General features: G+C 35.5%; 1 protein-coding gene, 1 non-coding gene and 3 pseudogenes across 3 annotated transcripts; 1 reads left to right on the top strand and 4 right to left on the bottom strand.

Annotated features, from left to right (window-relative positions):
- ZBTB11 (zinc finger and BTB domain containing 11) lies at positions 1–26,016 on the top strand. Of its 2 annotated transcripts, none has more exons than XM_006913064.3 (11): positions 1–528; positions 5,985–6,220; positions 6,886–7,117; positions 14,317–15,155; positions 15,395–15,574; positions 18,198–18,443; positions 19,759–19,903; positions 20,597–20,714; positions 22,868–23,026; positions 23,127–23,302; positions 23,849–26,016. In XM_006913064.3, the coding sequence occupies exons 1-11, from the start codon at positions 219–221 to the stop codon at positions 24,364–24,366; spliced, it is 3,159 nt and encodes a 1,052-aa protein (XP_006913126.1). In that variant the 5' UTR covers positions 1–218; the 3' UTR covers positions 24,367–26,016. The 2 variants fall into 2 exon arrangements, with proteins under 2 accessions (XP_006913126.1, XP_024903565.1); XM_025047797.1 differs by lacking the exon at positions 1–528 and adding an exon at positions 927–1,110.
- Positions 1,165–3,757, bottom strand: LOC112480623 (annotated as a pseudogene).
- Positions 3,955–4,027, bottom strand: TRNAV-CAC. The gene has a single exon. It is a non-coding gene; the product is annotated as a tRNA-Val (tRNA).
- LOC112480909 lies at positions 9,933–10,041 on the bottom strand (annotated as a pseudogene).
- LOC112480974 lies at positions 17,549–17,667 on the bottom strand (annotated as a pseudogene).
- Positions 26,017–26,054: the final 38 nt, after the last annotated feature.

The following is a 26,054-nucleotide window of genomic DNA, read 5'->3' as shown; positions in this document are numbered from 1 at the left end:
AGTCGCCAGCGGATCCCGCGCGCTGGAGAAGTGCAGTTCCCCCTGGTTACCAACTCGTCAGTTCTCCCTTCGCGCTGCAGGCGCCGTCGAAGGGCACTTACCACAGACATAGCCTTTCCTCCCTACAGTGTTGCTGCTGCTGTTACATCCGCCCAGAGTTAGTACGCTGTCTTCTTCCCCCGCCATTGACAGGCGCCCTCAGGGAGCTCCCGTCAGCGATGTCAAGCGAGGAAAGCTACCGGGCCATCCTGCGCTACCTGACGAACGAGTGCGAGCCGTACGCCCCGGGAACTGAAGGCAATGTCAAGCGTAAAATCCGCAAGGCGGCCGCCTGCTACGTAGTGCGCGACGGGATCTTGTATTACCAGAGGCGGCAGCGGCACCGCAAGACCTTCGCGGAGCTGGAGGTGGTGCTGCAGCCCGAGCGGCGCTGGGGGCTCATCGAGGCGGCGCACCTGGGCCCGGGCGGCACTCACCACACCCAACACCAGACCTGGCACGACTTGTCGAAGACGTACTGGTGGCGAGGTAGGATCTCGCCCGCGGCGAGGGGGCGGGCTAGCTGCATGTTGCCTAGGCAAGGCCTGCTGGCGAAGGTGGGCCTGTTAGCAGAACCGCGAGTTTGAGGGTCTCTCGCCCCGCTTCCTGGACTCCCTTCGCCGGCCCAGCCTACGCTCAGCGGCGGAGCGGCTGCCAGGCGGAGCCGAGAGTGTGAGGGACGCGAAAGGAGCCGCACTTCCCACAGGAAGGAGGCCGGGAAGCTGGGGGCGGGCCCTGACCCGGGGTGGGGCGAAGGGGGGCTTCTCCCGGGTAGAGCCAGCCTTGGGGAGGGGCTGGCGCGCGCGAGCTACGTGGGCCCCGCCTCCTTCCGCGGCACCTGAGGTGGCTGCTCCTTTAGGAGAAGCTTCTGGGTGGCAGGTGGCGATTAGGGGGGCTGCGTGTTGTGCTTTTTAAAATCCTGTGCTGAAGGTTTGGGGATTGTGACGGCCCGCCCAAAGCCCGGGCTCCTTTCTCCAATACGTTCCGCTAGGGTTTTGGCCAGCGGGTATGAGGTTCTCTTGGACCCGCTTATCCGTATTCCTCAAATTGTGCTACTGCGGCGTAAATAAGGTATGATGCAATTATGTGCAGAAGTGATTTGGAGTAACTGTGGAAACAGTCATCTTGAACTTCATTAGGGCAAGAATTCAGTGTAAAGAATAGCAGATACTCCTAGATCTGAGTGTTTTAATATTTCTTTCTTTCATAATCGAGATTTTGTTATTTTGAGTTTGTACACAATTCTTTATGCACCTAGAACCTAAAAAAGTCCTGTAGTTGTGATTCTCTTCTAAAGTTGTTACACTAACTTTCAAATTTAAAATTTGGTGGCTAATTTTCCTTAATAGGATATCAAGTAGCAATATCTTCAAATGGTGATACACTGTTACTTCAAAGTCTCACTAAATCACAGTTTAATATCATTTACACTACATAACCAAATTTTCAATCTTTCATAGCACATTAACAAAGTTACTAAGAAAACTGGACTACCACAACCAAAGATGTTACAAAGTGCACAAAGTTCTGATAGGGAGAGTCAGTATCAAGGAGTGGTTTTCTTTAGGAAACAGTTTTACCAAAAACATGGAAATAGAAATAGTTTAAAATGTTCAAGACATATTAAATGCACGACTGACTCCAAATTGCCATGCTTTGTATTAAAGGATATAAAAACTACCCCCATTTATGGAACGTTAAGCTGACACCCAAGATGATCAAGTCTGCTCATATTCAATATACCACTGTTTTCTGGTTGTGCCAAAAATAAAAATAAAAACAACCAGCAATGATTTCACCTCTTAAAAAAAGCATTTACACTTAAAAAGTGGGATGAAGTGGAATTCCCTTCTTAAAAATGTTTCTAGAGCTAATTAAAAACTTGCATTTATAAAATAGTTGATAAAAATATTCCTCTGGATTGTATAAGAAGGAAGACAGAGACCATATGATATGGCATATGATGTTAATCAGACTTGGCTGTTTTTTCTCCTGCTTCATCAGAGGCTGGACTTTCCTCGTTTTTAGTTTGTCCATTTTCTACAGGTAAATCTTATTTAGTTTCTTGGTTAGCCACTTCGGCCTGTTTTCCCTTGCTCTTTTCCTTTTCTTGTACTTTTCTGTCTGCAGATTTACCCTTTCCTGCCTGCCACCTGTTTTGGCTTTGTTTCCACTTTTGCAGAAGCAGGTTTAGCTGACAGCCTCTCCGACCTCCTCTTGGGATACTCCTTTGCAGCCACCTCACAGGAACTGACCTTCCTCTTAGGGATCATGGCGGCGAGGCTGGTGTCTGCCGGGTACCTTCAGGCCTTCTCCAAGCTGGGCTGCTAGGCAGCTGCTGCTCCTCCCCAGTATTCTTCCCGTTAATACTGGGAATAGTGCTTTGGAAACTGTGAGACACTATATATACTCGGAAAAAATACGATTACTGTGATCGTTGTGGTCGGGCAGTATAGCTCTAAGGTTTTTTGATTCTTTGGGAACCAGATTGTAGGAGGAGAACAAGGGCACTTGAAGTCATTGAACAGGAGATGGTTATTGTATCGAGCACTGACGGGGCAGGAGGTTCTTGAAAAGCTGACGGGAGCCAGTTATTCAACTTTGCAGGTAGATCTGTAGAGCAGTGGTTCTCAACCCTGGATGATTTTGCCTCCCTGAAGGACATCTGGCTATGGCTATAGAGGCGGTTTTGGTTGTCATAACTGGTGGTGCTTGAGGGATTGTTATTGACATCTTAGTTGAGTAAAATCAGAGATGCTCCTAAACTTCTACAATGCCCAGGACAACCCCCTCCCCGCACAAGAATCATCTGGCCCAAAATGTTGGCACTGCTTACTTATGTTGACAAACCCTGCTCTAGAATGAGAAACTGTTTCTCCAGTTATTTTATTAGAGGACTACCCACTAAGGTCATTTATTTTTCTTTGTTCTAAGTCTTTATTGAGTAAAAAGCCTTTGAATGGTAATTTGGTGTTTTAGGTGTACTTTTTTTTAATAGCAGAGTGGTTGATCAGTGAGCATTATTTAACACTTATGTAGTGGATACTGTGTGTCAGACACTGTTCAAATTGCTTACAAATATTAACATTTAAACCAGTTGATGACACACAGACATAGAGAGGTTTAGAGATTTGGCCATGATCATAAAGCTAGAGGATTCAGATTTTGCTGCATAATAATTTCAGCTCCATGCAATAATTTCCTGCTCTTAAAATAATAAAAGACATTGATGTCTTTTGAGTGGTTAACTTGGGTCAGATTCTTTCAGTTTAGTCAGCTGTAGGTAAGTAAATTAAGGAGGTTGAGTTTTTGAATCTGTATAGCTAGATTTAAAGTGATCCCATCGAAACACTAACACTTGAGTTAAAGGACTTATAAAACATAGTAGGGTGATTTTTGAGACAGTTGATTAACTAACACATTAATATTTTTTCCTGCAGTATTTCTTATTTAATTTTCATTCTTGTCCAAATGTTTCTGTGTAGTTTCTCCAATACTGTTTGAACTCAGCCAAATGGTTTAATCAAACCTCTGCTGTATGCAGAATATACTAAATTGTGTAAAACTATAAAATGTTTAGAAATACAACCAAAATTAATTAGAAAAAACTGACTCGTCTTTATTTAAGATACGTACATTTTCATAGCAGCACTTCTTATTCTCTAAGTATGTTTCTTTCTTAGAAATATTTATATTCTTACATATTTATTCTCCCACTACATACCCATTTGTTTTTTATTATAAAATATACATAACAAAATTTACCATTTTAACCATGTTTAAATGTACAGTTTAGTGGTATTAAGTACATTTTTTTAAACCGCCCCCCCACTACTTCCACCCCTGACCTACGGATGTTGCTGTCTCCCCTTAAGACCTGGATCTCCGAAGGTGGGGTGTCCAGCCCACTGCCCGTGGCTCTGCTGGGGCACGAACCCAGGACCTTCTGCGTGTGAAGCAGACGTGCTAACCACTACACTATAGAACCACCTCTATTAAGTATATTTTATGTTGTTTAACCATCACAACTATTCATTTTCAGAAATGTTTTAACATTTCAACCTTATTTTTTTTGACAAGGAGAATGAACATCTTTTCACTTTCTTACAGAGCCAACACCTTTTCCATTCACTCTTAATTACATGTAAATTATCTATCCAGCCTTTTAATTGGTTTTTAACAACCTACTCTCTATATTTCATACAGGTATAGATTTGTTATTGACTTTTAACATTTTCAGATACTAGAATATAACCTCTATTGCTCTCTAAATCTATGTAAATGCCTTTTTAGTGAAGGGTTATATTTAACCCTAACCCGTTATTTTCTAAGTTAGGTTCTGCTAAAGAATGGTGCTCTGTGAACAAACCAGTTCGGCAAATTCCTAGGTTAAACAGATTTCTTTACTGTAGACTCAGAGCTTTAAATATGATATTATCCATTGTGTGGCTAAATGAGAATATAATTTCTGAATTTATTAGTCCAGAGTATACTTTTTTATTTATTAAGTATGGAACATAATACAATTTGAAAAATATTGCTTGAATACTCTCTGAAGGTTGAAAACAAGGAACTTAGTATGTTTTGACATCTTGAAACTCTTTTCAGGAATTTATACCTCTTTATCATTTTAGCTAATTAACAAGCCTTTTCATTTGCAATTTATTTGGGAATTGTGGGGGAAGAAGTTTCTGCCACAGGGATGGACAAATGTGTCCTGGGTAAGTAAGCATAATATACCGAAAATAATATGGGTTTCTAGAGGCCCAGTTATGCATTTTAACAGATGTGACTTTGGAGAAGTTACTTAGCTCTTAGGGCTTCATTCTCTTCATCTGTAGAATGGGGATTAGTTGGTCCTATCTGATAATAGTGATAGGGGTGTGTGTGTGTGTGTGTGTGTGTGCACGTGTGCACGCGTGCGCACACAGGAAATCCTCACTTAATGTCGTTGTGCATAGGTGCTGTGACTTTAAGTGAAATGATGTATAAGGAAACCAATTTTACCACAGGCTAATTAATATAAACAAGAGTTAAGTTCCCATGGCATCTTATCAATGTTAAAACGAACCAACATTGAGCAAAACAACGTTGTTTGAGGACCTGCTGTACGAAAAGTATTCCTCCCTGCTCCCTACCCCAACCCCAACATGCTGAGCTGGAAGTTGAAATACAGAATAGCATTTTGTGAGTGGCTTATGTATAATCAACTTTTATTAGATAGCTTATGCTATTGTTTCATATAAACCTAAAATCTTAACTTTCAAAAACACGATTTATAATCTGATGACAAGATTTGGTTGCAGTCCTGTTCAAGTTGCAAATTGGCTCCACCTGTCTTATTTCATTTGCAGTTCAGGCTAAAGTACAGCATCCATCTGGAACATGCTGTTCTTTGACAAGATACAAAAATCAGAGAACTGATGGGTAACAGTGCCTCATGAAGCTTCTAATGAGACATAACACACACTCATCATGTCCACTCATGTTCAATGACCAAAGCAAATTACATGGTCAAGGCTGATGTTCGTAGGGTAGAGAGATATTAGCCTGAACCACATTATTGTTACTGTTTGTGAAGGTCAAAAACAGTTGAATATTGGCAATTTTATATAGATCCTATTGCATGAATGAATCGTAGCTCACTTGGAAATGGACAGTTCTACATAGTCATCTTATATGGTAGGAAAATGAATAGCTAGGAAAACAAAACACCTTACCTCAGCATGGAAACAAACCATCATTTATATAACCTTGTATCTTTGAAAAAAGGTATCTTAAATTCTAAAGAACTCGCTCTGTGGGGCATGTGTGTGTGTGTGCACATATGCACTGGAACATACATTAGTGTACACAGATTAAATAATTAACACTGTAATACGTTCTTCAACTTTCAAATGAGAGCAATATTAAATTTTACTTGTTAATTTTTATTTTCTTTGTAGGTATATTAAAACAAGTCAAAGATTACATTAAACAGTGTAGCAAATGCCAGGAGAAGCTAGATCGCTCCCGTCCAATATCAGATACTTCGGAAATGTTGGAAGAATTGGGACTAGACCTAGAATCTGGAGAAGAAAGTAATGAATCTGAAGATGACCTGAGCAACTTTACTTCACCTCCAACTACAGCCTCCAAGCCTGCAAAAAAGAAGCCAGTATCTAAACATGAACTTGTATTTGTAAGTGGAACTTTCCATTCAGCTTTGACATGTGTAACTGGTGCATTAGTATTTCTAGTCCGTAAATTTTTTTCTTAAACCACTAAACTGCTTGAGTATTGAAAGTGATGTTGAAGATTTAAGCAGATCTGTGTCTAAAGGAATGCACTATGTTGTATACACTAAAAGTATGCTAATATTATCTTCATTAATCAGAAATATGCCTATTGTTTTCCCTTTTCAGAATGTAACTTGTTGGTTTGTTGTTAATCATTCCTTCTCTCTTCCTTTTTAATGGTATATTGATATAGGTAGACAGAATACATTTCTGGAAGCAGTCTGGGTTATGCAGCAAGGTAAAATTAAGCTGGCTAGGTCTTTGTTTTTTGCCTTCATCAGTTTGATACATCATCAAATTTCTGACTAGTAGAAGAGCCAGCAAAAAGTGAGATACAGGTTTTCATTGGGTCAAGTAGAATGAACATAGCAGAAAATAGTGAGAACAACGTATCTTTCCATTTAAATACATAGGTAATACAAAGAAAGAATATGAGGCTATTTATTCATATTAATTGGAGTATCTTTTAAAAGGAAATAATGTATCTTATCTTAATCTTAAATTCCATTAAGGATAGATATACAGATGATATATAATACAACTCTTGGTCTCAAACTTATTTTGATAGGTTGACACCAAAGGAGTGGTGAAACGTTCTTCTCCAAAACATTGTCAGGCTGTTTTAAAACAGCTGAATGAACAGAGACTCTCCAACCAGTTCTGTGATGTTACTTTGTTAATTGAAGGAGAAGAGTACAAAGCTCATAAATCTGTTTTGTCAGCTAATAGCGAATATTTTCGAGATCTTTTTATTGAGAAAGGAGCTGTTTCCAGTCATGAGGCAGTGGTGGATCTTTCTGGTAAGAATTTTCTGATACTCTTGCTTTTTGTTTACAAGTACACACTGGAAGAGGGGACGTGTGTGTGTTTCTTACAAACTCAGAATTTATGCTAAAGTGAGATAAGCCCACTTATAGCAGCAGACTAAGCCGAACTGAGGAGGTCCTTCCTTTTAGCAAGGTTTCCAAGGTAGATTTATGGTAAAGGCTATCATTTCCTGTCACTGCTTCTTAGGTGACACAACTGTAGCATAATATCGGGGATTTACACTGTTAAAAACATGAGAGAAATCCATAACTGCATCAGTTTTATTATACTAAGTGATTGTTTTTTAAAAATTGACTGCCTATATCTTATGTTGTGGAACATGTAATTATAGAGCACTTTTTTAGGTCTTGTTTTTCATTTTTTAAGATTAATCATTAGAATTCATTAGGTTCAAACTGTCAGTGTAGAATACTCAGAATTCTAGGTGTAGATTTTTTTGGTTTTTTGTTATTATTGTGAATAAATAATTTGACTTTCTTTTGGTCTCACTAGAACTCTTATATAAGGGCTTAAGAGTCAACAAATGAAAATTTAGGAATTAAAATAGCTAACCTTATTTATCCATTTTCTCATAATATTAACTTGCTGCAACTCTTGAATTACTGACATCACTGGTAAAATGTCATTTCCTCTTTGTGAAACAAGAAAGTGACTTTATCCAGATATAGAAATACTTAACCTAGTTAAACTATTGACCATTTTCTACCATATCCTTTTTAAATTCACTTCTTCTGGGAAGACAAATACATAGTTTTCCTAAGCAGTAGCTACATGTTCAATTACTAAAAAATATTTATTAAGCATCCCTAAGCTCTGGGGATACAATGGTAAACAAAAACTTTTATGGAGCGTAGAGTTGCTTTACATTCTAGATTAGTGGTATTTGCCTTTCTCTGGGTTTGGTAACTCAGAGAAGAAAATATGTCTTATAGTGGGCTATCTGAATAATAAAACTCATCACAGTTGTAGTCTTTTGATATATTAGCTTTGGATTTTTTCCCTGTCATTTATACATCTGAAAGAGAAAGAAGCATAGGAGTGTTGCTCTTTTCCATTTTCTCAGTAGCTTATAGCAAAGAAAATGTCCCAAAATAACTGCAGTACAGCATCCTAATATTAAAAAAACTACCTCATTTATTCTTCATTCCAATGCTTATTTTTATGTATTGTTCAGCAAATATGATGTAAGCCAATAGTAGATGAAGTAGACATTATAAAATTTTTTTGTTACCTAAAGAGTATTTATAAAATATGTGTACAGTATAAAAATTATAAAATATACATCTCTTTTTAACTTCCAAGTATAATGTAGTTGAATTCATCAGTGATTTTCTTTATGTTATTTATACTTTAAAACAAATTCTTTCCTACTCAGACATAAAGGTATTTTCATATATTTAAAAATTTCATAGTTTTTTTCATATTTAGTTTTTAATCTATTTGGAATTTATTTTTGTTGGTGTGAGATAGATGTTTGATATCATTTTTTTTTTCCATTTTGATCATCACTTGACATAGAACCATTTAGTAAAAACTATCCTTTTCCCATCCATAGACCATGCAAATTCTCTTACAAATTTCTACATGTGTTTGGAACTGATTCTAGGCTTTTTTCTGTCTATTGGTTGTCCCTTTCTATACTCTTATTACTTGATTTTAATTACCTTAACTTTATAATAAGGGAATTCTCCTACCGTTATTAGACAGGTGGGTCTTAATTATCCATAACCATTTGCTGTTTCATATAAACTGTAAAAGCAGATCATCAACTTGCACAAAAAGAAAATAATGTATTTTGATAGAGATTACATCGAATTAATTACGTTTTAGAGCTCTGTCCAATAAAGGTCCCACGTACCTTTTGTTAGATTTTTCCAAGGTACTTGATACTTTTTAATGCTATAGTTTTTTTCTTCTTAACGTTATATAATTGCTGATTTATTTTTAGTGTATATTAATTTTATATATAGTACTACCGCTAAATTCCTTTTATTGGAATTTATAGATTCAGAATAAATGACATTTTATCTATAGACATTTATCTATAGATTCTTTGAGATATTTCACATAAAACAAAGATATTATCTGCTAATAGAAGTGGTTTTGTTTCTACCTTTCCAGTTCTTATATTTTGAACTTAACTTTTTTTCTTGCTTTACAATGCTGTCTAGGATGTTAAACCAAACAAACAAACAAACAAAAAAAAACCAGCAGTTGAATAGAGATGGGGATCTCAGAGATCCCGAATCCCCGAGCCACAGACAGATACCTGTCCATGGCTTGTAAGAAACCTGGCCACGTGCAGGAGGTGAGTGGCCAGAGAGTCAGCAAAGCTTCATCTGTATTTGTAGCGGCTCCCTAGTGTTAGCATCATTGCCTTAGCTCCACCTCAGATTCTCATAGGAGCACTGATCCCTGGTCTCAAGAAGGTTAGGAAATGCTGATTCATCTAATTCCTATTTCTAAAGAAGGTGCTTTTTTTTTACCATGCAATATATGTTATTTGGTAAATGTTTTAAATAGATAATTCTTTATGCTCTCTAACATTAAAGAAATTTTCTCTGAAATGAATGTTGACTTATCACATACTTTTTCTGTACCTATTGAGACCATCTTTATTTTTCCCATTCTGTTAAAGTGGGAAATTATGTTGATTTTCTAATGTTAAACTATCTTTTTCATTCCTGAAATAAATTCAGTTTAGTCATTATCACCTTTTGTATAAATTGCCATTTGGTCTGCTAATATTATTTAAAACATTTGCTTCCTTCGTCCCTCTCTCTCTCCCTCCCACAGCACCTGGTATTCCTAGGTGGTCTCCCATCCAAGTACTAACCAGGCCCAACCCTGCTTAACTTCCAAGATCAGGCACATTCAGAGTGGCATGGCCATAGACTGCATCTATCTTTATAAGTAATTTTCCTTTTTCACACTGTCTTGTTTTGATAGCAGAAGTGTACCTCTTATAAAATCTGTGTTCTCTCCAATTTTTACATATGCCGAAATAGTTACTGTGAGATTAGAATTATTTGTTTCTTGAATATTTGGTAATAATGGTGGCTAAAATTGCCTGAGCCTGTAGTGAACTTTGGGAGAAAACTTTTAACTACTAATTTGACAAATTTAATGGTTAGAGAATTATTCAAGTTTTCTATTTCATCCTGAGTAATTTATAGAAAGTTATATTTTTGCCAGAATTTGTCCATTTCATCTAAATTTTCAAGTGTATTGGCACAAAATTTTTCCTAATAGTTTCTTCTGAATGTCTCCAGTGATTTTTGGTATGTTGTTTTCATTCTTTGTTGTTGGTTATCTATGCCTTTTCTCTCATTTTCACATATTCGTTACTAAAGATTTACTAATTTTTTTTAATCCTGCTAAAGCAGGAGTTGGCAAACTACAATTCGCAGGTCAGATCTGGCCTGTTTTGTAAATAAAGTTTTATTGGGAGAAGACTACATCCATTCATTTACATATTGTCTGTGGCTGCTTTTGAGCTTAAAAGGGGAAAATTGAAGAGTTGCTACATAAACCAATGGCCCGCAAAACCTAAAATATTTGCTTATCTGGCTCTTTACACAAAGCTTTCCTTACCCCTATGCCAAAGCATAATTTGACTGACAGAAGTGCTTTAGAATATTATTAACTAGTGTGATTCAATTGTCTATTTCTTATTTTCTTCAATTTTTGTTTTCTGTATTTTGAGGCCATGTTATTACATACATATAAATTTAGAATTATGGCTTTATGAAAACATCCTTTTATCATTATATAGTGACCCTCTTTATCTTTAGTGATGCTTTTCATTCTTAAAACCTATGTTGGATGCTACTGTAAATATTTTTTATTTTTCTATTTTAGCTACTATTAAAATGTTTTTTAGCTATGTAAACAAGATTTTTTTAAAAACTTTTTTCCCAGGATATCTTTCCTCCATCTCTTATTTTCAACTTCTTTATATCTTTATGTTTTAGATGTCTCTTTAAACATCATATTTCTAGATTTTGTTCTTATTCTGGTATGAGGATCTTTGAACTGGTATGAGGATCTTTAAACTATCTTCTGTGGAAATTGTGGACTTCCTGAACCCCGAAAATGAGATTGTTGTCATTAGTTGAGAAAACTTCTCAGCCAATATCTTTTCAAAAATTGTTTCTGCTTCTTCTATTGTCTTCTACTTTTGTGAAACTCCAATTAAAAATAAAATGAGATACTCTCATTGTCTATTCTCTGTTTTTTAATCTTTCATATTTTGTTCATTTCTTTGTAGATTATTCTGGAAAATTCTAGTTCACTTAATCTTTAACTTTGTCTAATTTTCTGTTAAATTCATTTAAGTTTTTTAGTTCAAATTTATGTTTTCCATTTTCAGGTCTTTTTAGTTCTCTTTCAGATGTCTCTTTTAGGTAGCTACTTTTCATGATCTTCTGCTCTATTGGTAGGCTACCCTTTATTCTATCAGATCATTGCTGGTTTGATTTAGGCTATTTTTTTCTGCTAGCTCTTGTTCATGATGCCTCATTTCTTTGTGATTTTTTTTTTTTTTTTTTAGATCTATGTATACTGAATTCATATTCTTTAGAACTTTGCAGGAAATCTTTGAGTTCTGTGTTGAAGCTGTTTTCCACAGAGAAAACGTTTGCTTCTTTAAATACTGTGAGCATTAGCAGTCTGGGACCACTTTAAATTCTCATCTTGAGCTTTTTATTATGACTACCGAAGTGTTATGTATGTAAAAAAAAAAACAAAAAAAAAACACCAAATTAAGCCTGGCTTGAGGTCTTGACTCCTCAGGGAAGATTTCTCTACCTTTTCCACTTAGTGCTGCATTACTGAGAATATTTAAAATAATATATTTAAATATTTTTACCTAGCATTTTTTAAAAAGCATGTGGGTCATTCAGGGCATCTTAGTCTGCCCATACTGCTAAATGTGGAAGTACCTGCCATAATTTTTTTTTAATCTATAACTATTTTTATCCAGTTTTTTTAATTTTTAGTTTTCATAAAAAACATAAAATTAACCTTTTTGATGATTTTAAGTGTGCAGTTCAGTAATATTAACTATATTCATGTTGTGTAAGAGCTCTAGAATTCTTCAGCTTGCAAAATTATCCATTTCATTTTGATTAAAATGTTTTTGCAGAGTGTGTATATGTGTACGTATAAAGGGTAGGGCTTAAAAAAAATACCAAAATTATGTTGTGGCAGTAAGATTATGAGTGATTTTTTATTTTCTTATTTTCTTTTGTGTTTTATAGTATTTTACAGTAAACATGCCTTGAATCTTTGAAAAAATGGTTTTAGATATTCAAAGTGTTATTTGGAACAGTGTTAATTCTCTCATGGTCAAATTTTTTTATGACTTCAAACTTAGAAATTAAAAAGGTACTAGGTAAAATACCAAAATACATTATTTTGTTGGTACATTTTCTTTTTTTTAAAGAAATATTCTTACTTACCTCAGCTTATTAAACTTGGTTTCATGATTTGTAGCAGGATTACAATGGCTTCAGACTATTTAATTATCAACTTTCCTAGGAATGGCTGAATTAGCCATGATGATAATGTTGATGTGCAGTTCCCTCAGTTTTCAACCTGACTCCCTCAGTTTTCAACCTGACTCCTAATATATCTCACAGTTTAAGGCTTCCCTATATGCTTGTCCATCCCATCTGCCTATGTAAAAGGACCACATTCTATGTACCTTGAGTCAAAACTGAAAAACACAGCAAGCAAATGTGAGTTTTTAAGAGTTTGCTTTGGTTCTCAACTTTTTCTGACTTACTTCAAAATAAGAGAAAAAGTTGAGAACCATGTGATTTCCCTCATATATGGAATATAAAACTGAAAACAACAAATGAACAAGACAGATGAACAAAAACTCATATTCACAGAAAACAGTTTAGTGATTATTAGAGGGACGGGGTGTGGGGGAGGTAGATAAGGAAAAGGGGGATCAAATATACGGTGACAAAAGAAGATTTGACTTTGGGTGGTGAACATACTATGCAATATACAGATGACATATTATTGAATTTCACACTTGAAACCTCTATAATTTTATTTACCAATGTCCTCAATAAATTTAGTTAAAAAAAAGATTCCTTTAGCTCTCTCTATTTTAATAAAAGATTTCTAAGATAAATTATTATGTATGAAAAGCAATGCACAGAACAGTATGTGTAATAAGATACTGTGTAAGAAGGGGGAATAAAAATACTTGCTTGATTGTAAAAAGGAACTCTGGAAAGCTATACAGATTTTTAAGCTTACTGGTTATGGAGATAGAGTTGGACATTTCATCGCAATTTATGGTTTTTGAATTGTGAATATTAAAAATGGCTTTTGAAAGTGAAGTACTGAGAACTTAGAAAAGAAACTGATCTTATTTTCTCACAAAATAATGTAATGCCTCATGTGTATAGTAATTATTTCATTCTTAGACCAAGGATAGGCAAACTAGCGCAAAGGCCAAGCCTCATTTCCTTCGTTTTTTGTAAATAAAGTTGTATTGGAATATAGCCACACCCATTTGTGTATGTATTATCTGTGGCTACTCTTTTTAGCTACAGTGATAGAGTTGAGTAGTTCCAACAGACACCTTATGGCTTGCACTATTAATTATCTGATTCCTTACAGAAAAATTTGCTGATCCTTCTGCCTTAGACCTTGTTTTTAAATTTTTAGTAGAACCCTTTGTTCACGATCAAATTTTTGTATGGACTTCTATTGTTAAAATATATAGCTGTACTTACTGAAGTAAGGTTAGGGGACAGGTTGGTTGAACCCTGCCTACTCACCTGCGTCCCTCTCTTTTTTTACCCTCCGTTCTCCAGCAGCTGTTTCTTGAGGGGAATTTGAGGAACCCCCGGGGTTCTAAGGAATACAGTTTGAAAATGACTGCCTTACAACAACTCTTTGAGGTAGTAAGTCTGATATTATTTTCTATTTTAGGTATTGAGAGAGTCGGCTCATAGAAGTGAGTTAGTCAAGGCTTAATAAGCAACCAGAACACAAAACAAATCCAGGGTGTTTAATTGCAAAATAAATGGTCATATTTGCCTTTATATTCAATTTTATGTTGTTGTAGTTGCATATGAATTGTTTTTACAAGGTGTTTTAGTGGTGATTTGACTTTTTTGTCTCCCATCTGTCTTGTTTCATATAGGTTTCTGTAAGGCAAGCTTCCTTCCTTTACTGGAATTTGCCTATACTTCTGTGCTAAGTTTTGACTTCTGTAGCATGGCTGATGTAGCCATCTTGGCTCGGCATCTTTTCATGTCAGAAGTTTTAGAAATCTGTGAAAGTGTACACAAACTAATGGAAGAGAAGCAGCTAACAGTATATAAGAAGGGTGAAGTACAAACAGTTGCATCTACTCAGGACTTACCAGAACAAAATGGAGGTACGGCACCTCCTGTGGTTAACAATGAAGGAACTACAACAACTTTATCTACTGAACTTGGAGATTGTGAAATTGTACTACTGGTGAATGGAGACTTACCAGAAGCTGAGCAGAATGGAGAGCTAGGACAACAGCCTGAGCCCCAGGTTTCTTCAGAGGCTAAAGCCACTCTGCCTCCTTCACCTGTAGGCTGTGTAACTGATTCTCATCCTGAAATGCAGTCTGTTGATTTAGTAACAAAAAACCAGACAGAACTAGAAACTTTAAACAACAGAGAAGATAGCACAGTTTCTAATATTTATCCTAAACTTTCAAAAGAGAATGTAATCAGTAGCTCTCCAGAAAACAGTGATATGGGAAATGATACATCAACTGAGGATATCTGTGATGAAGACATTCCAGAGCCTAGGCAGAACCTTGGCCAATCTTTAAAAGATCAGGAAAATCTAGTTGCAAAGACAGACCCTGGCCCTGATGATGATACTTACAGAAGCAGGCTTCGACAGCGTTCTATTAATGAAGGGGGATATATCCGACTACACAAAGGAATGGAGAAAAAGCTGCAGAAACGGAAAGCCATTCCCAAGTCAGCAGTTCAACAGGTATGTGATCAGTTAACCTTTGGAGTTTTAGCTTTAAGTTGAAAGCATTCTGTTGATAAACTCATGTCTATTGTGAAAATAATTTTGGGGTTAGTAGGTAAGTTCAGAAAAGCAGCTTAATGTTTTAAGTACCAGTGTTAATTAGATAATGTGAATTTGCAGTGTTTATAACATGACTCATGGTTTAAAAATCAAAATGATCGTATTTACTTAGATTGTGTTTTCTATCCCTCACTTAGGTGGCGCAGAAATTAGTTCAAAGAGGAAAAAAGATGAAACAGCCAAAAAGGGATGCTAAAGAGAATACTGAAGAAGACGTACCTCATAAATGTGGGGAATGTGGAATGGTTTTTCAGAGAAGATACACCCTAATAATGCACACACTGAAACATGAAAGAGCTAGAGATTACAAATGTCCGGTAAGTATCTGGAAAGCTAATTGAAAATGAGTCTAACTTCTTGATAAGTAGAATCCAACTTATTGCTTTATTGTTATCCTACCATTTATAGTCTCTCTCTGTCTCTCTCCCTTGTATTGCTATAAGAGTCATCTTCTGATTTTTACATGTCATTTCCTTGACAAAAAGAAATACTTAATGATGTACCTCTAGTTCCTCCTGATACCCTAGTAAGACAACAGTAAAATTATCATTTTAAGAATATAAGCTCATAGAAAGGCAAAGAGAACGGGAGAGGAGACCCTAGCAACTAAATTCTGGACTTTGCTAAATAAATGGAATAACTGATTCAGCAGATTTAAAAGGGCTCACTGCCAGGCTTTCTGTGGGGGAAAGTTAAGGGTCAACTGAAATTATATTGTAGAACTACCAAACAGCTCAGAAATTAATATTACTAGCTACCTTGAAAGTAGTAGTGAGTCTGGTTGTTAGAAAGTCTTTTTAAGAAGCAATTAAGTTCCCATAACGATTCTTTCAGACTAAGATCCATCCTCTACTTTCTAGAAAAGATAAAACCATAATTGCTCTGGAGAACACTGTGTACAGAGAGGGTGAATGTACTATACCCAAAACAGGGAGAAGTAAAAGCTTACATACTGAATATTGAAAATTTTCAAGTTCCCATTCCCTAATCAAGTCCCAGAATATTAGCAGCCAGGACTTTAACCTGAAAGCAAAAAGATTTCTCAGAGATGAGAAATCTGAAGCCCATAAACAAAAGACCTAAAGATACTGCTGACTAAAGCCTTTGGTTGACTCCCCCACTTACACAGAAATTCCAGTCAAGTTTTTTAACGTCTTATTCTGAAATATGAATAGACATCAAGGATAATCAGACTCATGATAAATATTTTTTTAAAAAAAAGGCAACCTCAAGGTATCTCTGACTATGCAGAGAGAAGAAAACTTAAAAAAAACCCAATTCAAAGTGATTTATATCAGAGATAAATGAAACAGTTATGTCAGTGAAACAATAACTAGGTAATATTTTTTTTTAAAAGGTCACATTAAGAGAACATAAGAGCTTAAGAATAGAAGTTTTCTTATTAAAAGGGCACATTGAATGCCCAGAACCATGGATGAAATAAATCTATACCAAGGTACATTATGAAATTTCAGAATCAAGAGACAAAGAGAAAATCTTATAAATTGCAAGAGAGAAAAAAGATGGTCAGTCTCATAGAAACGGTAAGGGTCAAAATGACTACAGGCTTTTCAGCAGCAGTAATGGAAGCTAGAAAACAAAGGCACAGTATCTTTAAATTCTAAAGAGAAATGATTTCTAACTTGGAATCTATAGCCAAACTATGAGTTATTTGTGATGGTAGAATAACATTTCCAACATGTAAAGTCTGGAAAGTTTTACCTCCCAAACTCCCTTTCTCAAAAAGCCGTTGGCAGAGTTGTTCCACTAAAACAAGCAAGACATGGGAAACGGGAAACTTGGAATCCATTCCTACAAAGAGTCCAAGTGTAGGAAACAACCAGCCTAAGTTGGAATAAATAGTTCTTTGATAGAGATCTCCCATAAGGTGATGTGTTTTAAATCTCTCAGTAGACAATTGAGGGAAGGGTTTGGTGATAAATTAGCAGTAAATATAAAAAGAAGTAAGCAAAAAAGAAAACGAAAAGGAAAGAGAACCATAGCATACTATATGACCCAGCTGTAATAACATTTACATCATCCAAATAATGTAAACATTGAAATTGATCTAATCGAAATTATGATTTAACTATAGTTTTGAGAAAGTAAGGTAATGGGAAGGATTTGCATATGTGTAGGGAGTTTGTGAAGGAGAGTGTCATTATCCATTATTCCTGTTAGAGTTACAGAAATAGCATCATGAGAGTCAAAGGAAAAAAAAAAATGGAAGAGATGGTGGACCAAGAGATGAGATTTTATTTTTTAATTTATTTTTTATTTTTATTTTTTTACGCCTGCAGTACCCAGTCTTCCTAGGTGGTCTCCCATCCAGGTGCTAACCAGGCCTGACCCTTCTTAGCTTCCGAGATCAGATGGGATTGGGCTTGTTCAGGGTGGCATGGCCATAGACAAGATATATTTATTTTTTAAAAAATAAGTTTTGTAGATGGTGAGCATATATAACTTTGGTTTCAAGAATCTCCAACAACAACAGGATAAATAAAACCTAAGGACCATCACAGTTTTATTTTTCTTTTCTGACCCCTGTTTTTGCTCCACCTAATAATTATTAGTACTCCTGGAAATAATAGCATTCTTCTGTCTTTATGTCCTGCAATTCCTTCAATACAAACCTAGCCTTCTCGTTGAAGCCTTTTCTCATTGATCAGATTACTTCCCCTTCTGAAATATCTCATTCCTTTTTAACGTATAAATCCTATTTCTTTGGTTAGATTGTAAACTTCTCCAGATTGAGGGGCTGGGTTTTATTGCTTTTATCTTTATAATCTGATACGTAGCTTATTGTCTTACATATTATATTCGTTTATTGGTTTCCATAATTGTCACAATGAAATGAAAAATTGAAATACAAGTTGAGTTTCACTTAACCTTTGTAATGGAATTACATTTAGAAGGAATTTTGTTTACTTTTTCTTTTAGTTATGTAAAAAACAGTTTCAGTACAGTGCCTCCTTACGAGCACACCTTATTCGACATACCAGAAAAGTGGCGCCCACTTCATCTTCTTCCAATTCCACGTCTAATGAGGCATCAGGAACATCGTCTGAGAAAGGCAGAACCAAAAGAGAATTTATATGTTCCATATGTGGAAGGACATTACCTAAATTATATTCTCTTCGAATACATATGTTAAAGCACACTGGTGTAAAGCCACATGCTTGCCAGGTAAAGCCATACGTTAATTTTGTTATATAAAGATTGGAACTTGACTAATGATGAGACTGGTCGATTGTGGAGTCACCGTCTTATAAAACGTCACAAGGAATTATATGACTCTTTTACTCTGTTGCCTGGGTAAAAGGGTGCTTCCCAATTGTGTTCTTTAATTTGCTGCTTAATTTGTTGTAATTTAAAATGGATATATTTAGGGCGTTTGTAAAACTTATTAGGACTCAGAGTATGTGCTGGGTGAGGATAACCAATTCATTACCCCAGTAATCCTATAACCTTTAGCAGGACTGACCTGGACTCAGAAGAAACCTAGGGTTTAAACAAATCTCTTTTGCAAAGATACTGCCTAAGCTATGTATCTTTCTCTTTTGCAAAGATACTGCCTAAGCTATGTATCTTTCTCTTAGGTAACCAAGGTTACCTAAATGCCAAAATACGACTCCTAGGTAAAGAATAGCCAACTTGAGCTATTTTCTCTCGATCTCACTCACTCTCTTACTCTCACTTGTTCTCCCGCTTGCTTTCTCTCATTTTTTTGGTTTGTTTTTGGTTTAGCTTTTTGTTATATAAGATTAGAATATAAGAGAACAGACTAGATCCTCATGTACCATTCATCTAGATTCAGTAGTTATCAACATATGATCACTCGTGTTTTATGTATACTGTCACTCACTGCCCTACTTCTCCCTCTTCTTAGTTTTTTAAATTTATGAATAAAATGTCAAGTCATTTTATTCATAAATTTAAAAACTAACTATTAATTGGGCCTCTGGTCTACTGTGGCACTATTCAAAATGTGTGGTCTGTGGAAGATAAGTACAGAAATGGAGAATAAGCATTTAGAAATGGTCACGGCAATTGTGACATTTTTATTGTGTTTAACAAAAATCTCTCCCTAATGGATTGGGGGGAGAGTGAAAAAAACTGGTTCTTCATCACAGAGAGTGTAAGAAATACTGTTCTAGTTGGTGTAGCAGGAAATAAGTATATTTTCTCGATTAAGCTCCCAAATCTCTTAATATATAAGGTATATTTTATATTAGGTCTCACAAGGACAGCATGAGGTTTTTTGGTACTGCTTTGAGCTGCACCAGTGATCACTTGGGTGTAAGAAAAATAACAGTCTTTGTTAAATATTGCATCGGAGGATGATCAACCAGCTAATACACTGGTTGTTTCAACTTTCACTTTGTTATTTTGTTTATAAGTTAAGATTTCTATTTTAAATGGCATATTAGTTTCTCTGTCCTTATTCTTCAACCCTATCTCCCTTTTTGTTTTACTGGTTTAAACACTTGTGCTGTTTTAGGTCTGTGGGAAAACTTTCATCTATAAGCATGGTCTAAAATTACACCAGAGTCTCCATCAATCACAAAAGCAGTTTCAGTGTGAACTATGTGTTAAGTCATTTGTTACCAAACGGAGTCTTCAAGAACATATGAGTATTCATACAGGTAATGAAAATTTTATGTTGACATAGTTTATATTATATATTGTTAATTTACTATTATATTGATTATGCTGTGATTATTTCAAAAATTATGTTGATATACTATTAATGGCTATATGTGTGCAGTTTTTTATTGAGAGTAAAGTTAAAAGGTGTTCTTAAGTCTAGCTGTAGAGTTCTTATTTGTGTCAAACTATGCGTTGTTTCTCTCAGTGTAGAAAAACGTATCCTGAGTATTAAATCATACATAATTTAGATCGAGGCACCTAAAGAAATGGTCATGCTTTTAAAAAGTTAAGCTATGGGCACATGTAACTGTCAACCTGGTATGTGGCTTATAATTTCATTAGAATTTTTATTTCACACATACTTAATTTCAAATGCTTAAAGCAGTTATGTGGAAATAGCTGGTGAAGGGTAGATATCTGCTCTGGAACTTGCATTCAACTCTGTGCTATTATAATCCAGGTGATTATGTAAGTGTATCACATTCTTTGGGTAGTAGTAGCCTTGTTAGCACTATAGTGGAGAGGAAATAGAGATTTTGAAATGATTTGTTGTTATTCTTAGAAGGTGGTTGCCAGGTGTTATATTTTCTGTATCCCCTTGATAAAGTAACTTCTAAAATATGACATAAAATAGTCTATTGAAAGAGCACTTTGATTGCTGGATTTGTGACTTGGTTTTATTTTTATAGGGGAGTCCAAGTACCATTGCTCAATTTGTGGAAAGTCATTTCACAGGGGCTCTGGACTCAGCAAGCACCTAAAGAAACACCAGCCAAAGCCTGAGGTTCGAGGCTATCATTGTACTCAGTAAGTGTTTAATATGTGAACAGTTCAATTAATTTCTTTTTGTTCTTACTTGGTTTATTTGAAAGTTATTTTCAAAAGAAAATTTTTGAGGTGACTATAGTTGAAAATACTGTATTGCATAATTGAAATTTGCTAAGAGAGTAGAACTTAAATGTTCATACACATATCTGAGGTGATGCATGTGTTCATTAACTACATGGAAGGAATCTTTTCACAATGTGTACATAAGATCATCATGATGTACACTTTAAATATCTTAAAATTTTATTTGTCAATTATACCTCAATAAAGCTGGGAAAAAATATTTGAAGATAATATTAAACTGTTATTTGTTTACTATTGATTTTAATAAGTTTTTTGCCTAGATGTTGCTATTTATGATTTTTCAAAGTTTCATTTAGATAGAAATTGCATACCATACAGATCACTCATTTAAAATGATTTAAAGAGATTCTTCTAATATGGTACCTAGGAGTAGGGACTATAGGAAAAAACTGTCTCCGGTGCTAGCCAGAGTTTCTTTCTAGACAGTTTTTCTGAAAGTTGGGGTCTTCTGTTAGTTTCTCCTTTTTTCAGACTCCTTTTCTTTCTCTCTCTTTTCATTTTACAAAACCTACTGAATTGCCTTTTTTTTAATTGAGGTAAAATTCACATAACGTAAAATTTATTATTTTAAAGTGTACAATTTAGTGGCTTTTCGTGCATTCGCAGTGTTGTGTAAGCATCACCACTGTCTAATTCCAGAATGCTTTCAGCACTCAGCCAGGCAGCTATAACTCTGCCTTGGCTCTCTCTTCCTGTGTGTACATAGTCAGCCAGAGGTGAGAGCTTAGGGCCTTCTCAGTTTTTTTCTAAGCATGTGCCCAGCCCTGGGTAAGTGTGTGGACTTCTAGATTCCTCGGAATATGTGAGAGGTTTTCAAAGTTCCTATTCCCCAAAGCATTTCATTTCTCAGCCTTTCTTCCCAAGCTTTTGGTTTGTATGTTGTTTCTACCAAACTATTATTCCTTGTCCCAAATGGCAGTGGCTAATACATTTGCCTTTAAATGTTTTCAGACTTTTCCTCCTTCCCTCTAGTCCTCAGCCCTGGAGGAATTAGGTGAAATAAAGGCAGGCCCTTTGAGGGGATCCTCAGGGAGTCACTAGATAAGTCAAAACACACAGTCACAGTTCTTTGAGAATAAATTCCTCTAGCATAAGGAACCTGTAGTGAGAATGCAGTCGTCTTCATGGCTGCTGCCGAGGAATAGGGATGCGGCCAGGATAAGTTCAAATGCCACAAGGCTCTCTTACTGAGATTCAGCTGTTTTTTTCTTGATTACATGTTTGCCTGGTCGCAGTAAACTTTTAGTTTCCAGAGTTTCCGATAAAATTGATTCAGTTTTTGTCCATTGTTTTTGTGGAGGGATGGGCTCTAGGAGTTCCTTACTCTTACATATTGGCTGATATCACTCTAATCAGTCTTATTTTAAAATAAAGATAGCTTTTCAATTCATTTTTAGTTGTTAGGTAAAAGAAAACCCAACCTTAAACTGGCTTGAATGAAAGGTAAAGTCTAGGACTCTGAATGGTTTAATGTTAACTGGATTCACAGTAGCGTTTGGTGTCTCTGAGGCTCCATATGGATAGGGCAGGGGAAATGGTTTCAGTCTCATATTCTCTCAACTCCTAACTTATCTAGCTGCTTTTTTAGTATTTCGTATAAAATCTCTGAGGTTTACTCCCATTGGGTCTGATTCATCCCTGAATCAATCACTACAGCCAGTGGAATGCTGTGCTCTGAGTTAGGACTGAGTCAGTTGCTCCATCCTTATGGTCAAGGGTGAAACCCACTCCCAACACATGGACAGAGAATGGGAGAGTGTAAAGGGAATCAGATAGGGTTGAGAGGGAGACAGAAAATAAAAGTTCTCTTTAGTAACCTTTGAGAATTCCACATGATTCTTTCTAAAATGTTTCTGGTGTCTAGAGAGCTAAAAGAACTTAACACCTACAGCCTTATTGCAAGATTAGAATACTAGTGAATTTTTTCGTTTTAAATTGGGATCATCTTGTGGAGTTCTAGGAACCCAACCATATACTGAATTCTTGGAAACTTGTTTTCAAAAAATAATAAGATGCACCAGTTAGGTGATTTAATTTTATTATTGCAGATGTGAAAAAAGTTTCTTTGAAGCTAGAGATCTTCGCCAGCACATGAACAAACATCTTGGTGTGAAGCCATTCCAGTGCCAATTTTGTGATAAATGCTATAGTTGGAAGAAAGATTGGTATTCCCATGTTAAGTCTCATTCTGTCACTGAGCCTTACAGGTGGGTAAATTTGAGAAGGATCTGGAATTAATTGAGATATATATGTACTTGGATTAATTCTTGTGGATACTGATGCTTTTAGGGTTTTCCCCTGTTTTAGATGTAACATTTGTGGCAAAGAATTTTATGAAAAAGCGTTGTTCAGAAGGCATGTAAAGAAAGCTACCCATGGGAAAAAAGGAAGAGCAAAGCAAAACCTAGAACGGGTATGTGAACGATGTGGAAGAAAATTCACTCAGCTGAGAGAGTATAGGAGACACATGAACAACCATGAAGGTAACTATACTTCATATTATATTGTGTGTGTGTGTGCATGTGTGTGTATAAAAAAAGCCAATCCAGTGGTGATTCTCCCTTTATCAGCCCTCTTGCCTGTTACTTTACCTTCCTTGATAAGATATTTATCCCATATCATGGAAGATTTTTTCAAGTGATAGAGGTGATCCTGAGCCTAAATACCTAATTTAGTGAGTTTAGTGTTCTCTATCAATATTTTTATGGACTACTTGGAGCCTGTTTCTTTATCCTAGGGTTATAGGATTGCTGTGAAGTTTAAGCGAGACCATGCATAGAAACTCAGAGTTGTCTTAGTAACTTCTATCAGTGGGCACATCTTTATAGAGATTATAGCACAGAAACCAGTTTATTCTAAGGTAAACCAATTAGGTCCTAAATAAAAGATTTTTGCGGTCAAGATAGAAAGGCTTATGGGCTGCTGTACTTGAAGTAAAAAATTATTTATCAGTCCACTTTAATATATTTTTGTATTTATACCTCATCACATATACCATATTTCTTTCTTTTTTTTTTTTTTTTTAATAGGAGTTAAGCCATTTGAGTGCTTAACATGTGGAGTAGCTTGGGCTGATGCCCGATCTCTAAAACGCCACGTCAGAACACATACCGGTGAACGACCCTATGTCTGTCCTGTATGTAGTGAAGCTTACATAGATGCTCGAACACTCCGTAAACATATGACTAAATTCCACAGAGATTATGTGCCTTGCAAAATTATGCTGGAAAAAGATACCCTTCAGTTTCATAACCAGGGAACTCAGGTGGAGCATGCTGTTAGCATCTTAACAGCAGACATGCAGGAGCAAGAAAGCAGTGGTCCTCAAGAACTTGAGACTGTGGTAGTGACAGGAGAAACTATGGAAGCTCTTGAAGCCGTTGCAGCTACTGAAGAGTATCCATCTGTATCTACACTTTCTGACCAAAGTATTATGCAAGTGGTTAATTACGTGTTGGCACAACAGCAAGGACAGAAGCTATCTGAAGTTGCAGAAGCTATTCAAACTGTTGAAGTAGAGGTGGCACATATTTCAGAAGCAGAATGAATATAGTAATGGAGATTTTTTTTAAGTGACATCTCATGTATACTGAACCCACAGAACATTTGTTTACAGTACTATGTGACTCTGCCTAGAGTTTGTATGTCAAGACTCTGGGCTATTTGGTGATATTTTAACATTTCTGAATGGTTTGTCTAATGGATTCAGTAGAAAAGTCTGTTTACTGTAAAGAAATTGAAAACATCTATTTGATGGCAGTGGTTTATCATGTTATACTTTTTATGAATTAATGTTTATAAAGGACTGTACTAAATGAAAAACTGTACAATTTCACTTGCATTTTGACATTATTATATACTTTTGAGTTTAAAAGGCTGCAATAGTCAGCTTTTCTTCTCTTTTATTCTCAAAATATAGTTTTGTGATTTCATTTGCCCTGTTTATGGATTTAAAAAATTCTAATATAAAGCATTTTAGTAGGATGCATAGGTATATTACAGTTTTTAAACGCTTCAAATCTGTGATTCTTGACTTACTATTTATTTTAAGCCCTTATAAGTCAGGGATTCTTTATTTTATCGTAAAGCACTTAATGTTGTAATCAAGTTTGCACAGTATACATACCTGTATAGGGAACCCTTAAATGAATAGCTGATTTTTAAAATGCCATTAAAATGCATGAAATGCCTATTAAAGCCTTACTATACTATCTCTTCAAGGCAAATAAATTGACCATGAGTAAAGAATTCTGTTATTAAGCAATGTTAACGGGAAACTTCTCCTTGATAACAGAGGATAATACATGGAGGAAAACAAACTCTTGTTCTTTTGCTGAAGAATGAACAAGTTAAAACTAGGTTTGGTATGTTTGCAGCTCTTATATCATGTTTAATTGTTCAATTTTGTTGAAAAACTGCAGTTTAGTAATAGGATAACAATATAGACATCTACAGTGGTCCTGTGGTTGTCATATAATTATCAGTAATTTCAGAATATTGAAAAGTCTTCAGCCCTCATTATAGTATACCAGTTAAAGAAATTGATTATGGTCCACCAAATTGTTAAAAATAAATTATTTTTAAAAGTTACATGATAATTATAAATTTGGGTTTGATTTTTAAATTCCACCTCTTTAAGCTATCCAATTTTCTGATTTTCAAAATAACTATGGGGAGATGCCACATGTCTCTCCTGGGAAACTACCACTCAAGCTATAATTGTTAAATTTAAACTTCTAAATATTTGAAGGTAATATAAGGTATAAAATAAAGATATAAGCAAATGACATGTAAATCATTCCTAAAGCACAAGAAAAGAATGTGCCTTGATGTACATATATTAAGATACTTATTCCAGTTTACTTTAAAAATGGCTTAAGAGATAAAGAATAAATGTGATGACATGCATGCATTATACCCGCATATGTAATATTTGCATCTGCAAATTTCTCATTTCAATAGCTGTGTGGCTGACTTTCAATTTTAAGTGAATGGACATACAGTCTGTAACTTTATAATGGCTGTTTATCATATCTTTCAGTTAGGAAAACTGTATTTCAACCTGACTAAAATTTGGAATTTTGTCTCTTGCTTTCCACCCACACCATTGTTATTAGATTTAGTTAATTGTATAAGACCATTAATGTATGTCATAAATATGTAAATAAAAGATGTTGAATCTTGTTTAAAAGCATAAGCTTTGGAGTTGAGCTGGTTACTTTTTCAGTTCATAAA

The sequence above is a fragment of the Pteropus alecto genome, unplaced genomic scaffold (genome assembly GCF_000325575.1).
Source record: "Pteropus alecto unplaced genomic scaffold, ASM32557v1 scaffold20, whole genome shotgun sequence".
Lineage (NCBI taxonomy): Eukaryota > Metazoa > Chordata > Mammalia > Chiroptera > Pteropodidae > Pteropus > Pteropus alecto.
Note: the sequence above shows the minus strand (reverse complement) of the source record. Positions and strands in the feature narration are given on the sequence as shown.

Excerpts from the sequence above, each read along its gene's own strand:
- ZBTB11 (XM_006913064.3), top strand. The coding sequence starts at position 219 with ATGTCAAGCGAGGAAAGCTACCGGGCCATCCTGCGCTACCTGACGAAC. Across the intron at positions 529-5,984 it reads GAAGACGTACTGGTGGCGAG|GTATATTAAAACAAGTCAAA; the intron begins GTAGGATCTCGC and ends TTTTCTTTGTAG. Across the intron at positions 7,118-14,316 it reads GGCAGTGGTGGATCTTTCTG|GTTTCTGTAAGGCAAGCTTC; the intron begins GTAAGAATTTTC and ends TGTTTCATATAG.